General features: G+C 37.2%; 1 protein-coding gene across 7 annotated transcripts in view; it reads left to right on the forward strand.

The window, feature by feature from the left end:
- The window catches only part of LPGAT1 (lysophosphatidylglycerol acyltransferase 1), an 88,494-nt gene that overhangs the window by 41,428 nt on the left and 31,055 nt on the right, over window positions 1-16,011 (forward strand). For all 7 annotated transcript variants that reach the window (XM_034946303.3, XM_063597305.1, XM_034946313.3 and 4 more), the window contains 3 exons: window positions 2,819-2,914; window positions 7,037-7,310; window positions 11,511-11,637. In XM_034946303.3, the coding sequence (XP_034802194.1) occupies window positions 2,819-2,914; window positions 7,037-7,310; window positions 11,511-11,637 (497 nt within the window). The remainder of the gene's footprint in view (window positions 1-2,818; window positions 2,915-7,036; window positions 7,311-11,510; window positions 11,638-16,011) is intronic.

The raw sequence follows: 16,011 nt of genomic DNA on the forward strand, positions 1-16,011 counted from the left end.
CATTATAATCTTTCCCTGCTGCCTAATAATTACAGAGCAATATAATTTGTATTCACTAGTAGGAATGTTTACTTGATTTATTTTATACTTTATGGATACCTTCGAAGAAGGAAGGCTATTGCGGGCCAGTTGAAAAATATTACTTTGATGGTAATGTAATTATAACATAGCTTTTTGAATTCAGGGGACTTCTTGAAGCCCCCATTAGTTTCTCAGTGGGAGTACTGTTGGCATTTTAATAGGACAACAGTGTTGCTGAGAACTGTCCTGGGCATTGCCAGACGTTTTGTGTACCCAACTGCCACACACTAAATGCTAGTAGCACTCCTTAGTCCTTCTTGTCACAAGGACCAAAATTATCCTGCAGTTTCCATACTCACCCAATGGAGAACCATTGACCTTATTATAATTTCAAAAGGACAGAAAGAGTGCAGTCATTTAAGTCTCTAGACGATGTTTTGATACGTAGAAAATCTGTGCATCCAGATAAAGAATAATTGATATAGATTGATTTTGTCTCTTAGAAATAATGGAAAAGTTCTGAGTGACAGACCTATCAAACATTGACAGAGTTGATTTAGGCAGCTTATGTTTACTCATCCTTCTTTTGAAGAATATGAAACAAAGGATTAATTGTGTTTTCTGAAAGTGTTGGTACTTTTTTTTTTTTTTTGAGACAGAGTCTTGCTTTGTCGCCAGGCTAGAGTGCAGTGGTGCCATTTCAGCTCACTGCAACCTCCGCCTCCTGGGTTCAGGCAGTTCTCCTGCCTCAGTTCTCCCGAGTAGCTGGGACTACAGGTGTCCGCCACCACACCCGGCTAATTTTTGTATTTTTAGTAGAGACGAGGTTGACCAGGATGGTCTCGATCTCTTGACCTCGTGATCCGCCCACCTCAGCCTCCCAAAGTGCTGGGATTACAGGCGTGAGCCATCGTGCCCAGCCTGGTACCCTTATAATAAGTGTCTGTGAATTGTCTTGGCCTTTTATGACAGTTTATGATAAAACTAAGAATTTTTATTTCTGTCAAAAGAACTTTATTAAATGTTTTATAAACATTTATTGACTTATAACATTTCCCCTAAAATAAGTTGGAACAGAGCTGTCCTTACAAATCTCAGGAAATAGTTTGGCTGTCTTTACTGAATTTATGTTTTAAGTGACCCTTCTAACTGAAGAGATAAATCCACCATGAATGAAAGGTTAAATATAAAAGCTAGTTATTTGGCATTTAAAACCCAGAAGTCAATAAATTACAACTACACTTCTTAATGTATCTAAAGCTAAAATGCTTTATAGGTTGAATCCACTGCTTTTTGTTTGTTTTGGGGACACTGTTCAACAAATTTCATTTAGTCCAAATCTCAGTTTATTTAAACATAGTACTGTAATCATCATTGCAAAGCAAAACAAGATGGGATGCTGGTGATTATCTTACTCTATATTAATTGATTGAGGAATCAGTTCTTTCTTTACTAGGCATATATCTTCATTTTTAAAAAAAGATTTAATATTGTAAAGCTGATGGAGTAGGAGTTGTGTAGCTGGAAAACTAAGGCAGAAGCTGTAATATTATATCATCTGTGGGCTTTTATAATGCTTTTATAAAAGCAGCACATGGATATCAGTGTTTTAGTTTTTTCCATATGTGTAGGTTCACATCAGTTGGTTCTTAGAGATGATGTTTACATCTACTGTTCCCCTGGGAAACCAAAGTAGAGCTTATTGCATTCTTGACTGAGGTTGTAGCTTTCACTTTAGTTAAGGCTTATAGCAAGGAATGCTATTTCCTCAGCAGGAAAGAACAATTAACCGATTCATTAATTAGATCCCGTTTGTACTTTTAATTTTTTTTTTTTTTAATAAAGAGTCTCTCTCTGTCACCCAGGCTGGAGTGCAGCGGCTCGATCTTGGCTCACTGCAACCTCTGCCTCCCGGGGTCAAGCAATTCTCCTGCCTCAACCTCCCGAGTAGCTGGGTTTACAGGCACGCACCACCACGCCTGGCTAATTTTTGTATTTTAGTAGAGATGGGGTTTCACCATTTTGGCCAGGCTGGTCTTAAACTCCTGACCTCAAGTGATCCACCTGCCTCTGCCTCCCAAAGTGCTGGGATTACAGGCGTGAGCCACTGTGCCTGGCCTGTAGTTTTAATTTTTGAATTTGCATGAAAGAAAGTCTTCTGCCCTCAATATTGGTATTAACTCTTATCAGCAGTGGATAATATTTTTCTGTTTAAGGACTGAGGCACTATAAATATTTTTATCCTGGCAAAGACCATGATTTTGCATAAACTAATAAATATTATTCATAATAGAATACGTAAATCATTCTATTATATTAATTTTTAAATGTTTTATTTGGGACACTACATTTTTATACTTTGCCATGAAGCTACACTCAGATTTTATAAAGCCACAGTGAATGTTCATTAAATATATAGTCTTGTTTGATAACTTAACCATTTTATTATATTGTTTCAAAATAATTTTGTAAGTTATATAAGAATTATCAGAGACTTTGGGGTAGAACAAATTTGAAATCATTAAGTCCAAATTTAAGAAGTTAATTGAGTTTCATTTTTTATATAGTGATATATGTACCTGTGACTTAGGATTCGAAGACTTGGAATCAAGACCTGTAATTTTTTATGTAGACACTATTAGTAACTGTGCTTTGTTTGTAGAAATAGAGTTAGACTTAAGATATTTTGGTTAATTAAAAGTATGCTTGGATGATTATATTTAAAGCTTGGAGACTCAGCTCAACTATAGTCAGGTTTCTTCTATCCAATATTATTTCTTGCTTTTAAATATTTTAGGTTGTTGCTCAGATGATGTGGTTGATGGATCATATTTTTAAGTACACAAACTTTGGAATTGTTTCTCTAGTTCATGGAGACTTCTTTATAAGACAGGTAAGTAATGAGCACTTTTTCCCCGCAGTGATAGCCTGGTCAAATTGATTCTTGATTATAAAAAGAGGTATAACAAAACCAATTATAATAGGTAGGGCTGCTTCTAACCAGTCTCAGGGAGCTTTTTTTTTTTTTTTTTTTTTTTGACACAGAGTCTCGCTCTGTCGCCCAGGCTAGCGTGCATTGGCACCATCTCGGCTCACTGTAACCTCCACTTCCTGGGTTCAAGTGATTCTCATGCCTCAGCCTTTGGAGTAGCTGGGACTATAGGCATGCCACTACGCCCAGCTAATTTTTGTATTTTTAGTAGAGATGGGGTTTCACTGTGTTGGTTAGGGTCTCGAACTCCTGACCACAAGTGATCCACCCGCCTGGCCTCCCAGAGTGCTGGGATTACAAGTGTGAGCCACTGGCCACTGTGCCAGGCTCAGGGAGCTCTTTCTCTGAATCTTTGTTCCCTAACCATTTATTTCAATCTAAATTTGAGTATGGATAAGTATTAAAATACTTAAAATGCAAATATTCTAATCTCTACTCTTCTCCCATTTAGAAGGTACATTTTTAGTTTAGTAAACATTCCCCACTATTCAGTTTCTTAGCTATGTGAATTGGGCAAATTATTTAAATCCTCAAGTTTCTTGTTTTCCAAACTTGAATAATATGTAGTATCCCCCACAATGGTTGTTGTGGGGATTAAATGAAGTAATACCTATAAAGCACTCAGAACAGTGCCTACTACCTTCATCATCATCTTTATCTTGATTACTACTATTGTATCACTATTACTTTTATTTACAAGGCACTGTTGTATAATATAGTAGATATCTAAATTATTAGTAGGCAGATTATTAAATAAATTAATAAATAAGTTAATGTAATAATAATAATGGGAGATGTTTTGGGAATTCATAGTAGGAAAAATAAGTATATCAGTTTTATGTGAATCCAGAAAAACTTCAGAGAAGATATTTGGCACAAGTTTTAAAGAATAGGTATGGATTTGATGGAGGAAGGTGAATTGGGAAGTCCCAAGCATTAGGAATAGTTTAGTGTAGGAAGAAGAATGATAGCCTCTTATCAGCACTACATTATTTTCTTGACTTGTTACTAGTATTATATGCTTTATTTTCACCAGAATGGATAACTGAAATATGGTATGTACGAGCTTTTATGCATGACAATACCACAGTTATTTGGTGTTTACATATTTAACAACCTGGATTGTGCCGTGCTTTGCACATAATTATTACTTAATGAATAATTGGTGAATCTAATTAAGCCTTTTCCAAGAACCACAAATTCAGAAATAAGCTGGAATTGAGTAGAGAAACTTCTAAGTTCTGTGAAAATAAGTGTCACAAAACACATGTACTTTACTCCAGACAGTTTTATGTACTGGACATTATATCATTTCATTTTGGAAACATCCTTTGTTCTTCTGAGCAGAGAAACAAATGTAAGCATACCCTGGAACCACAAGAAGTGGCAATGGGGAGCGGACACAAGGTCAAGACAAAATAAACTGATCAGGACAACTTAACAAAGATCCTAGTGTAATAGCTCAGAGAAGGCAGCGGAACCAACAATTAGAAAGCTTAGCAGTCTCAGGGATCTGAAAAGCTAGCTGAGCACCTTACCTCATTTCCAGCTTTAGGAAATAATTGAATTTATAGTGTAGTGTAACAGTTGATTCTAATGATGATCATCAGGCATCAAGAAGAGGGGCTGGGCTCGGTGGCTCATGCCTGTAATCCCAGCACTTTGGGAGGCCGAGGTGGACAGATTGCTTGAGGCCAGGAGTTCGAGGCCAGCCTGGCCAACATGGTGAAGGCCTGTTTCTACTAAAGACACAAAAATTGGCTGGGCATGGCAGCATGAACCTGTAGTCCCAGCTACTTGGGAGGCTGAGGCAGGAGAATCACTTGAACCTGGGAGGCAGAGGTTGCAGTGGGCCAAGATTGCGTCACTGCACTCCAGCCTGGGTGACACAGCAAGATTCCATCTCAAAAAAAAAAAAGAGGCTAAATTATACTAGATTATCGGTGTACTTTTAGATAAAAGTTGAAAATTAGGTACTCCAAAATATTTTCTTGTGATTACTATGTGAAGTTTTGCATACATAAAGATTATATTTCGAAGTTTCTGGAAAGTTTACAAATTTATTTCTAAAGAGCAACGTGTTTTTCCCTGATAGATTAGTAATAAAAATCTATAACATGAGGGGAAGGAAGGGAAAAAGCATTAATGTTTAAAAGAAAAATTCTCTTGAGACTTTGCTACTAGACCATTTTGACAAGCTTTTCCAAGAATAGTAAAAATATTTTACGTATAATCTTGAGAACTTAATAGCTATCTTAATCATAATCAGTTCACTTCAGCAAACTGACTAACAAAATGTCTTACATGTTTTGCATTTGGAATACATTTGATCTAAAGACTGAAAGCATACTAATTATTTTGAGGAGTTTCTGTAATTTTGTTGGCTGGAAAATGTTGGCAAACTGATCACACTGAAAGAAAGAACCGGCTGGGCGCGGTGGCTCACGCCTGTAATCCCAGCACTTTGGGAGGCCAAGGGGGACAGATCACAAGGTCAGGAGATTGAGACCATCCCGGCTAACACGGTGAAACCCCATCTCTACTAAAAACAAAAAAAATTAGCCGGGTGTGGTGGCAGGCGCCTGTAGTCCCAGCTACTCGGGAGGCTGAGGCAGGAGAATGGCGTGAACCCGGGAGGCAGAGCTTGCAGTGACCCGAGATCGCACCACTGCACTCCAGCCTGGGCAACAGAGCGAGACTCTGTCTCAAAAAAAAAAAAAAAAAAAAGAAGCTTTGTGATATTTAGTTGTAAGCTTTGGGCCTTCCTACAATTTTTTCTGGATTCTTCTTTTTAGACTTCAGGTCATCTTCTTTTGTCTCTTTCCCTCTCAACTAAGATATAGTCCATTAGAATGTCTTTTTTAGCTTTACTTTCACATTTTTCCTGAATGTAAATACTTATTATCAATACAATATAATTGAATCTCATCAAATTCCCTTGTGTGGAATACTGCAAGTCTTCTAACTTATCTCCTGTGGTCTTTTGGTCACAGGAACCAGCAGATTTTCTTTCTTTTTTCTTTTTTTTTTTTTTTGAGACAGGGTCTCACTCTATCACCCAGGCTGGAGTACAGTAGTACCATCAGGGCTCACTGCATCCTCGAACTTGTGGGCACAAGTGATCCTCCTGCCTCAGCCTCCTGAGTAGCTGGGACCACTAAATGTGCCATCGCACCCAGCTAATTTTTGTATTTTTTGTATAGACGGGGTTTCACCATGTTGCCCAGGCTGGTCAGATTTTTTTAAACAGAAATAAGATTATAACACTTCCTTGTTCAAAACTATCCAAAGATGTCCCCTCCAAAACTACTTACCATGCATAAGGCTTTTCTCATTTGGTCTCCACCTCCCTCTGCAGCTTCATTTCCTACCCCTGACTTCCTTGTTTATCACACTTCAGCCACACTGGCCTTGGTGCTGTTCTTTGAACATGCCATACTCGTTCCCACCAAATGACCTTTGTCCTTTTTGTTTTGTCACCTGGAATATTATGGCTTGCATCTTCACATGACTTATTCCCTCACATTATCAGTTCTGCTCAAATGTCACCTCCTCATAGCAGCTTTCTCTGACCCTCTTGACCCTTTCTATCCTTTTACTGTTTTCTTCCTAACACATATTACTAGTTGAATTTGCACTCCACATTTACCATCTTCCCAAACTAGAATGTAAGCTCCATGAAAGTCTCTTTATTTCCTCCTCTATGTCTAGTGCCTAGGACAATGCGTGGCACATAGCAGGCACTCAGTAAGTAGTCACTGAATTGATGAATGACTGCACTTTCAAGGGCAATCAGAACAATTTCCTTTTCCTTTAGAAAGAAAGGTTTATTTATATAAATGCTAATAACTTCTCTCTTTTTACCCCTGTGGTCAAAAAGGGCAGTAAGTTGGGGTGGGGTGGGGGAATCACTATTCTATTCTGTGATTGGATTTTAATTTAGAAGCTGTAATTTCTGTTTAATTTTATGGCATTTTAATTTTGGATATACCTGTACTTATTACGTGTGTGTGTACCTTCTAGGGAAGATCTTATCGTGACCAACAGCTGCTGCTTCTCAAGAAGCACTTAGAAAATAATTACAGGAGCAGAGATCGAAAATGGATTGTTTTGTTTCCAGAAGGGGGCTTCCTCAGGAAGAGGCGAGAAACAAGTCAGGCATTTGCCAAGAAAAATAACTTGCCATTTCTTACAAATGTTACTCTGCCAAGGTCTGGGGCAACAAAAATTATTTTGAATGCACTTGTAGCACAACAGAAAAATGGAAGTCCAGCAGGAGGAGATGCTAAAGAATTAGGTATGATGGTTTTTAGCATTTTTTACCTTGTTGGAGTTAAAGGATTTTCTGGAGTTACAGAAGATGATCATTGTTCTTTTTTATATTTATAATTTTTGTTAAAAATAGTACTCAGGGAGAAGATGAAACTGTAATTTTTTTAAAAAAGTTTCCATTTACAAAAGTAGTCCATGCTTATAATAATTTACTCAAATAATACAGAAATGCGTAAAGTCAAAGATAACTTTCTCCTGTCCTACTTATACGGAGCCATTCCCACCGCTGCAGTAAACATTCTTATAAACATCTTTACATATTGGTGGAACTATTTCTGTAGTACAGATTCCTAGAAGTGGAATTGCTAGGCTAAAAGATATAACTATAGAAATAACATGTTTGAAAAACTAATCTTTTCATTTATCAAATAATACATATTTTCATTTATCAAATTGAGAAAGCTTTTTGGTTTTCTGGGGTTTTTCTTGTTGTTGTTGTTGTTGTTTTTTTTCTGGGTTTTCTTGGGAGACAGTCTTGCTCTGTTGTCCAGGCTGGAGTGCGGTGGTATGATCATAGCTCACTGTAGTCTTGAATTCCTGGGCTCAAGCGATCTTCCCACCTCAACCTCCTGAGTAGCTGGGGTTGTAGGCACATGCCACCATGCCTGGCTAATTCTTTAGTTGTTTTGTAGAGATGGGGTCTCACTGTGTTGACCAGACTAGTGTCAGACCCCTAACCTGAAGTGATACTCCTGCCTTGGCCTCCCAGAGTGCTGGGAGTATAGGTGTAAGCCACCATGTCCAGCCTTGTTTGTTTTTAATGCAGAGAACTAATTTAATGCAATTTGATAGTATTAAGAGCATTAAGTGTTAATAAATGACTCAGTTATTCCACTGCAAATATTTATCAAAAGGAAATAATCTGAAATGCAGGCAAAGAAGTTTATTACAGATTATTTATAATAGCCAATTATTTATAATAGCCAAAAAATTGGAATTAGCCAGAAATGAGAATGGATTAGTAATTATCAAATATCCATACAACGGAATACAACACAGCTGTTACAAATGATGTTTATGGAGTGTTTGTATTGGCTTGGAAAAATGTTTGTGCTCTTATGTTAATAGGGTGGACAAACATACAACTCTTATGAAAACAATTTGAATTCAAGTCTGTAAACAACAAGGCAGTAGGAAATGCGTGAAAGGAAAGACACCAAAATGTTAGCAGTGATTGCTTTTCTGAGTTGTAACATTATGTATTATTTTTCTCTATTTATTAATGCTTTTCTGAATTTTCCATTTTTAAAAATAATGTGTATGTATTACCTTCTCACCAGGAAAAAGCAAATCATTCTCAGAGATGCAACTATCTTGCAGATAGTCTGGTAAATTACAAAGTTTTGCAGAAGATATATGTGCCCATAGCATGGAGACTGTTTTGAACAAGTTATCTAAGATACTACTGTGAAAGTTTGATTATAAGTTAGAAAGCTGAAAGGCATTCACTAGGCCTGTTTCCTTTGCAGTATTTTGCTATTTCTTTTCATATTCTTTAAATAAAATAAAATAAGAATTGAAATGATTGGCCCTCAGAAACAATGTGTTTTTAAGTGGCAATCAGGACCAGACGTAGAAATAATGTCTGTGATTTAACTCAGATTTAACTGAGTTTTCCTTTTATTTGTTTTTCCCAAGCAGCTGCTTGGCAGTCAGCTCTCTTAATCTTTCATCATCTATTAAAAAGACAAATTGAAAGAGTCTTTTAATAGAAAAGGAAAGTTCAGAATAGTTTCACTACCGGAGAGACACTGTGGCAATGGCAGCCGAGCCAAAGCTTGAAGGCAAATGTCTTCCAAACAGGATTAGTTGCACTAATAAAGACTGCTGTTTTAAAATAGTTCCACCCAGTCAATACCCTGTAGTGGTCTAGATCTCAAATGTAGGGGCAGTTATTATACTGACTGCATAATAGTGAAGAAAAATGGTTGTTTTCTTTTAGAGAGAACTAGTTTATAACTAAAGCAGAGTAGTTTATTTTTTAATCCTACCTGAAAGCTTTTCATTCTACCTGTTTAGAAGAAAAATTATAAGTGTACTTGAAAACTAGTTTTACCTATATTATTTTCTTTTCCATATTTTGGTATTTTGCATTTTATTTTCTTTTGCATTTATATTCACTAGCATTTTATTCCATGTATACGCAAACCATGCCTTTGTGTTTAATATGTGATGCATACATATATACCAAAATTAAGTTCTGTCTGATTAAAAGGATTAGTATTTTTGTTATCACATGATTTAACAGATATTAAACTGAATTTTGGTGTTTTTTCTCATCATTTAATTATAAAAATTTTCAAACATACATAAGAGTTGAAAGAATTTTGCAGTGGATATCTGTGAGCTGACTAACTAGATTATCTCTTCATCCTTCTATCTATCCATTAATCCATCTTGGTTGTTTCATTTTTTAATGTGTCTAAAAATAAACTTCATTAGTATACTTTACTCCTAAACATTTCAGCATGTATATCATTGGTAGCTTGGTAAAGTGTGTTTCTTTACATAAACTCCATTCATTTAGCAATATGTTATTTAAAAATTAATTTTTTACTTGTTTTACAAGTATATTTTTCTCCTTCACAATGTTATTCTAAAATCTTTACAGAATTTAAGGCCAGTTTTAAATTATTTGACATACAAAAGTAATATATCATTGATTCCTAATGCACATTTGAACTTATGCTTGAAAATGAGTTTTCTTTTTTTAGGGATTTCTTACATACTTCAAATAAAGAATGGACCATTATACTCTAAAGTCTGGCCATCAGTATCCTCTGTGATGTTTCCCCTCTCAGTTCTCGCTCACCTTTGTACCCCATGCTGGGATAAAAACAGTGTGCAAAGGATCAAACTTAGCAGAACTTACCATCCTCTCTCTACAACAGTAGTCACCAGTTGTACCTTCCAAAGGGCAGGAAGCTTTATTGCTTTCTGTGTATATAACTCTTGCTAAAACTGAGGGAGATATTTTGCTTTATTTATTTATTAATTATTTTTTATGTATTTTATTTTTTTGAGATGGAGTTTCACTCTTGTTGCCCAGGCTGGAGTGCAATGGTGCGATCTCAGCTCACTACAACCTCCACCTCCTGGGTTCAAGCGATTCTCCTGCCTCAGCCTCCCGAGTAGCTGGGATTACAAGCGTGCACTACCATGCCTGGCTAATTTTGTATTTTTAGTAGAGATGGGGTTTCTCCATGTTGGTTAGACTGATCTCGAACTTCCTACCTCAGGTGATCTGCCTGCCTCAGCCTCCCAAAGTGCTGGGATTACAGGCGTGAGCCACTGCACCCAGCCAATTTTTTATGTTTATTTATTTATTTATTTTTTTGAGACGGAGTTTTGCTCTTGTGCCCAGGCTGGAGTGCAATGATGGCGATCTTGGCTCACTGCAACCTCCACCTCCTGGGTTCAAGCGATTGCCCTGCCTCAGCCTCCCAAACAGCTGGGACTACAGGCATGCACCACCATACCCGGCTAATTTTTTGTATTTTTAGTAGAGATGGGGTTTCACCACGCTGGCCAGGCCAGTCTTGAATTCCTGACCTCAGGTGATCCGCCCACCTCTGCCTTCCAAAGTTCTGGGATTATAGGCGTGAGCTACTGCACCCAGCCTGCTTTGTCTTAAACAAGAGCAGCAACAAAATGTGTACATAAAGAATGCTTAATTTTGTTGCCATGTTCCAATATTTATTAATGCCCATCCTCAGTATCATAAGTCTTGGTGTTTATATTATATTATATTATATTATATTATATTATATTATATTATATTTAGTGAATGATGTTTTGTTTCGAAGTCTGTTTTTTGTTTCTGTGATGAGTTTAGCTTCTGACCTTTTCATAGGTTAGTTTTTTATAGGAGTGTTAAATATAAATTAGACCTTCATAGTGCATAATTGTATCAGATACTTGAATGGTGCATGTCCAGTAGATAATAGTGTTCTTTGTTTCGAGGTTCACCCATTTTATAATATAAGTAATGCTTAATTTCTTCTGAAGAGCGTTATAGAACAGGAGCACCAAAGTTCATCCTTAGAATTTTTCTTAAAGCAAAAGGTATAGTGATATATCTTACACTGGTCAAGTAATCTATGTTATTTGCTGCAGATAATATAAAAGTTGATTTAATTTTAAGTCTTTTTTTCTTTGTTCTCAGACAGCAAATCAAAAGGCCTCCAGTGGATAATAGATACAACGATAGCTTATCCCAAAGCTGAACCTATAGATATTCAAACCTGGATCCTTGGATACAGGAAACCAACAGTCACACATGTACATTACAGGTAAGAATTCTATATTAGTACTCAGTATATATCCAACAATACTACCTCAGAACAGTATGAATGTCTTAATATTTAGTTTTTAATCACACAGTAGAAATAGTTGGCTCAAGTTCATTCTTATGCTGCATTTTTAATATTAAAATATCATTTGAAGTAGGTATTTCGCTCAGTTATAAAGATCTCTAAAAGTGATATTCTAGAGGCACTATGATTATTCGGTTGCCTGACACTTTTGAGTAAAAGTTAACTCAAAGGGCAAACATCAAGGATAAATATATACTCACTTGGGTTAAGAAGGTATGTATTAATAGAGATATTACAGAAAAGGGGTCCTGATCCAGACCCCAAGAGAAGGTTCTTGGATCTTGAGCAAGAAAGAGTTCAGGGCGAGTCTGTAAAGTGAAAGCAAGTTTATTAGGAAAGTAAAGGAATAAAAGAATGGCCACTGCATAGACAGAACAGCCCCGGGGGCTGCTGGTTACCCATTTTTATGGTTCTTTCTTGATGATATGCTAAATAATGGGTGGATTATTCATGCCTTCCTTTTTTTTTTTTTTTTTTTTTTTGAGACAGAGTCTCAGTCTGTGGCCCAGGCTGGAGTGCAGTGGCGTGATCTCGGCTCACTGCAAACTCCGCCTCCCGGGTTCACGCCATTCTCCTGCCTTAGCCTCCCGAGTAGCTGGGACTACAGGCGCCCGCCACCATGCCCGGCTAATTTTTTGTATTTTTAGTAGAGACGGGGTTTCACTGTGTTCGCCAGGATGGTCTCCATCTCCTGACCTTGTGATCCGCCTGCGTCGGCCTCCCAAAGTGCTGGGATTACAGGCGTGAGCCACCGCGCCCAGCCTCATGCCTTTCCTTTTTAGACTATATAGGGTAACTTCCTGATGTTGCCATGGTATTTGTAAACTGTGATGGCGCTGGTGGGAGCATAGCAGTGAGGATGACCAAAGGTCACTCTCGTGGCCATCTTGCTTTTGGTGGTTTTTAGCTGGTTTCTTTACTGCAACCTATTTTATTAGCAAGGTCTTTATGACCTGTATTTTGTGCTGACCTCCTGTCTCATCCTGTGACTTAGAATGCCTTAACTATCTGGGAATGCAGCCGAGTAGGTCTCAGCCTCATTTTACCCAGCCCGTATTCAGGATTGAGTTGCTCTGGTTCACACACCTGTGATAGAAATTGAATTTGTTTTTAAATCATTAATCCACATAAGATTTTCTGAATGATTAAATTGGTAATTTAGCTATGACTTACACTTTTAAATTTTTAACATTTTAATATGTCATTTGCATAAACAACAGTAGCAAAAACATTTATTGATTATCTATGCTAGCTTCTTGTTTTTTAATGTAGTTTTTTTAAGGAGTTTATATAAATATGACAGGTATCTGTATGAAGCATAGGCTTCATGATAAGGCCTGTTTGGTTTTGATCACTTTATAGGCCTTTTAGCCTTACTATGTTTCCATGTGAAAGACCTCAACCCGTGGCAACTACCAAGGACAAGTGAGGAGATATACTTTTCTTTTCTTCCCAGGGTTTAATCAAGATTAGTGTCTAACCAATATTAGAGGAGAGGTAGTACCTGTGTTCAGAAATGGAGAGCAAATGAAAACAGCAAGAAAGAACAGAGGTATCCTGGTGTCAGGATAGTACTGTGGTTTTGCAAGAAACTTGTGAGAGGAGATTTGGGCCATGTCTTTAGCAGCTCCCAGGAATAGTGTCTATCAACTGTAGAGTGACTTCTTGTATATTGTTTTTGGCCATCAGGACACCAAGGGGCGTAGGGAAAGAAAGAATGGTTTTAATTCAGAATTTTCGTTCATTTGGTTATATTTTTAAAATTTTAAACAAGGACAAGGTGTTTCAATAAAAGTTTTTAAATGCAGCATTAGAAATCACATTATATATACAAATGTTAATAATATAAATAATTGGGATTAGATCCCTTTCTCTTGTAATGTGAGGAGGTTGGCAAGAAAAACTGGGTAGTATCAACTGCTTAAAGTGGGGAGTGGGTGCCCAAAGTGTAGGAAAAGGTTGTCTGGAAACTATAAAGTTCACTAAAAAATTGTAGTTTTGTTTCGTGTTGGCTTCCTTATCTTCACCTATGGGGAGATTTGAAAAACTATTCATGAAGGTTTTTTTTTTTTTTCTGCAGTTAAGCATAATTTCTCCAGAACTCTAGAACATTAAGCCATATGGTACTAGCCAATTTTGTTTCACATGATGTAGAAAGGATTTGTTTTCATCTTAGCAGACTTAAAAAGATAAATAAATAAAGCAGCCCTCATTCTTGAGAATTTAACTGAAGTGATCACTTAGTGATTTTGGTATATAGCTGGGCAAGTCAGTACTATTGCTAGTTTGTTTTTTTTTGAGACACAGCTTCACTCTGTCGCCCAGGCTAGAGTGCAGTGGGCACTGCAACCTCCACCTCCTGGGTTCAAGCAATTCTTCTGCCTCAGCCTCCCGAGTAGCTGGGATTACAGGCACATGCCACCATGCCTGGCTAATTTTTGTATTATTAGTAGAGGCTGGGTTTCACCATGTTGGCCAGGCTGGTCTCGAACTCCTGACCTCAAGTGATCTGCCAGCCTCGGCCTTCCAAAGTGCTTTAGCCATGCGCCTGGCCTGTTGCTAGTTTTTTAGTGTAATCTTGGGAAATGTGACATATGACAGTCAGAAAGTAGTTAATCCATCCTGCTCAGCTTTTATTAGATCCCACTTAAGATATTTCATGTATTTTAATTTCTCCATTTTAAAAGAAATAATGTAGTTGGTAAAATGTTATCTATAGAGCTGACAAGCATGAGAAGCCTAGAGTTCTGTAATTAAAAGAAAAAAAAAAGAGCTAACATAGATAAGTCCTAGAACATTAGTACCACTTAAAAGGCAGTTATTATGGATCAAATCAAAACAAATTCATAGGTAGTAGTAATTAAATGAAACACTTTTTTTTTTTTTTTTTGAGATGGCATTTTGCTCTTGTTGCCCAGGCTGGAGTGCAATGGTGTGATCTCGACTTACCGTAACCTCCGCCTCCCAGGTTCAAGCGATTCTCCTGCCTTAGCCTCCTGAGTAGCTGGGATTACAGTAGGCATGCACCACCATGCCTGGCTAATTTTGTATTTTTAGTAGAGATGGAGTTTCTCCATGTTGGTAAGGCTGGTCTCGAACTCCCGACCTCAGGTGATCCACCCACCTCAGCCTCCCAAAGTGCTGGGATTACAGGCATGAGCCACCACGCCCGGCCATGAAACAATTCTAAGAGAAACTCCCAGTTGAAAGTACAGATTAAGAGAAAGGTTAACAATTCATAAGTATTAAATCTATAATAAGTTTCTATATATTTGAGATACTTTTATTATATTTTAGGTAGATTTCATAGAGGGCAATAACTGTCCTCTCCTACGTAGTACATCTTGGTGTCTGCTGAGAGCCACAAAATGTGGCTCTGGGTGGCTGGGATATTACATTGTTATGCGATAGCATTCCTTACCGTCAGAATTCACTTGGGAAACAATATAGTTAGCATAATTTATTTAACATTAATCAGTGGTTTGTCTATTTATTTATTTATTTTGAGACAGAGTCTTGCTATGTCACTCAGGCTGGAATGCAGTGGCACAATCTCGGCTCACTGCAACCTCTGCCTTGCGGGTTCAAGCAATTCTCCTGCCTCAGCCTCACAAATAGCTGGGTTTACAGGGACCTGCCACCACGCCTGGCTAGATTTTATTTTTCTATAATACATTTACTTTCACTTCTTATAAATTATAGTCCAAGCTACCAAATAAATTCCACTACCTGTTCTGTACCTCACTGGAACATAATGTGACAAGCAAGTATATGGAGATCTCTGAGCAAAAGTGGCGTTTTCCCACAGAGTAAAACTCCCTTCATACTGTGTTAATAAGTTCTTTTTAAAAAAAAAAAATGATTTAAGTAGAAAAAGAATATCTAGATTGCCAGAATGTGGAGCAGAATGTTTTTCTTGATTCAAAATTTCTGTACTGACACTTAGGAAAAAGCAAAAGAATGTAATAACTTATTTTAAATACTCTGAAACTGTTTATTTCTTCCAATAGCAGTTTTCTCCATTAATTTACTACCCAGGCTTTGTTGGTTTTTAGGATTTCTAGAAGAGATGACATGTTATATATGAAACACCATAAAATACACATTATTTTTATATAAAATACTACTGAAGTACTTAAGATACCACATAGATGAGAAAGTAAACATTTGTGACAGAGTTGTATGCTAGAGCCTGTCTTACAAATAGGTAGTATTGCTGTGTTTCAAAAATTGAACTTTTAGGGCGTGCATTTAGAGCATATTCCTCAGAAAATTTGTGGCAAATGGTGA

The sequence above is a fragment of the Pan paniscus genome, chromosome 1, assembly GCF_029289425.2.
Source record: "Pan paniscus chromosome 1, NHGRI_mPanPan1-v2.0_pri, whole genome shotgun sequence".
Taxonomy (NCBI): Eukaryota; Metazoa; Chordata; class Mammalia; order Primates; family Hominidae; genus Pan; species Pan paniscus.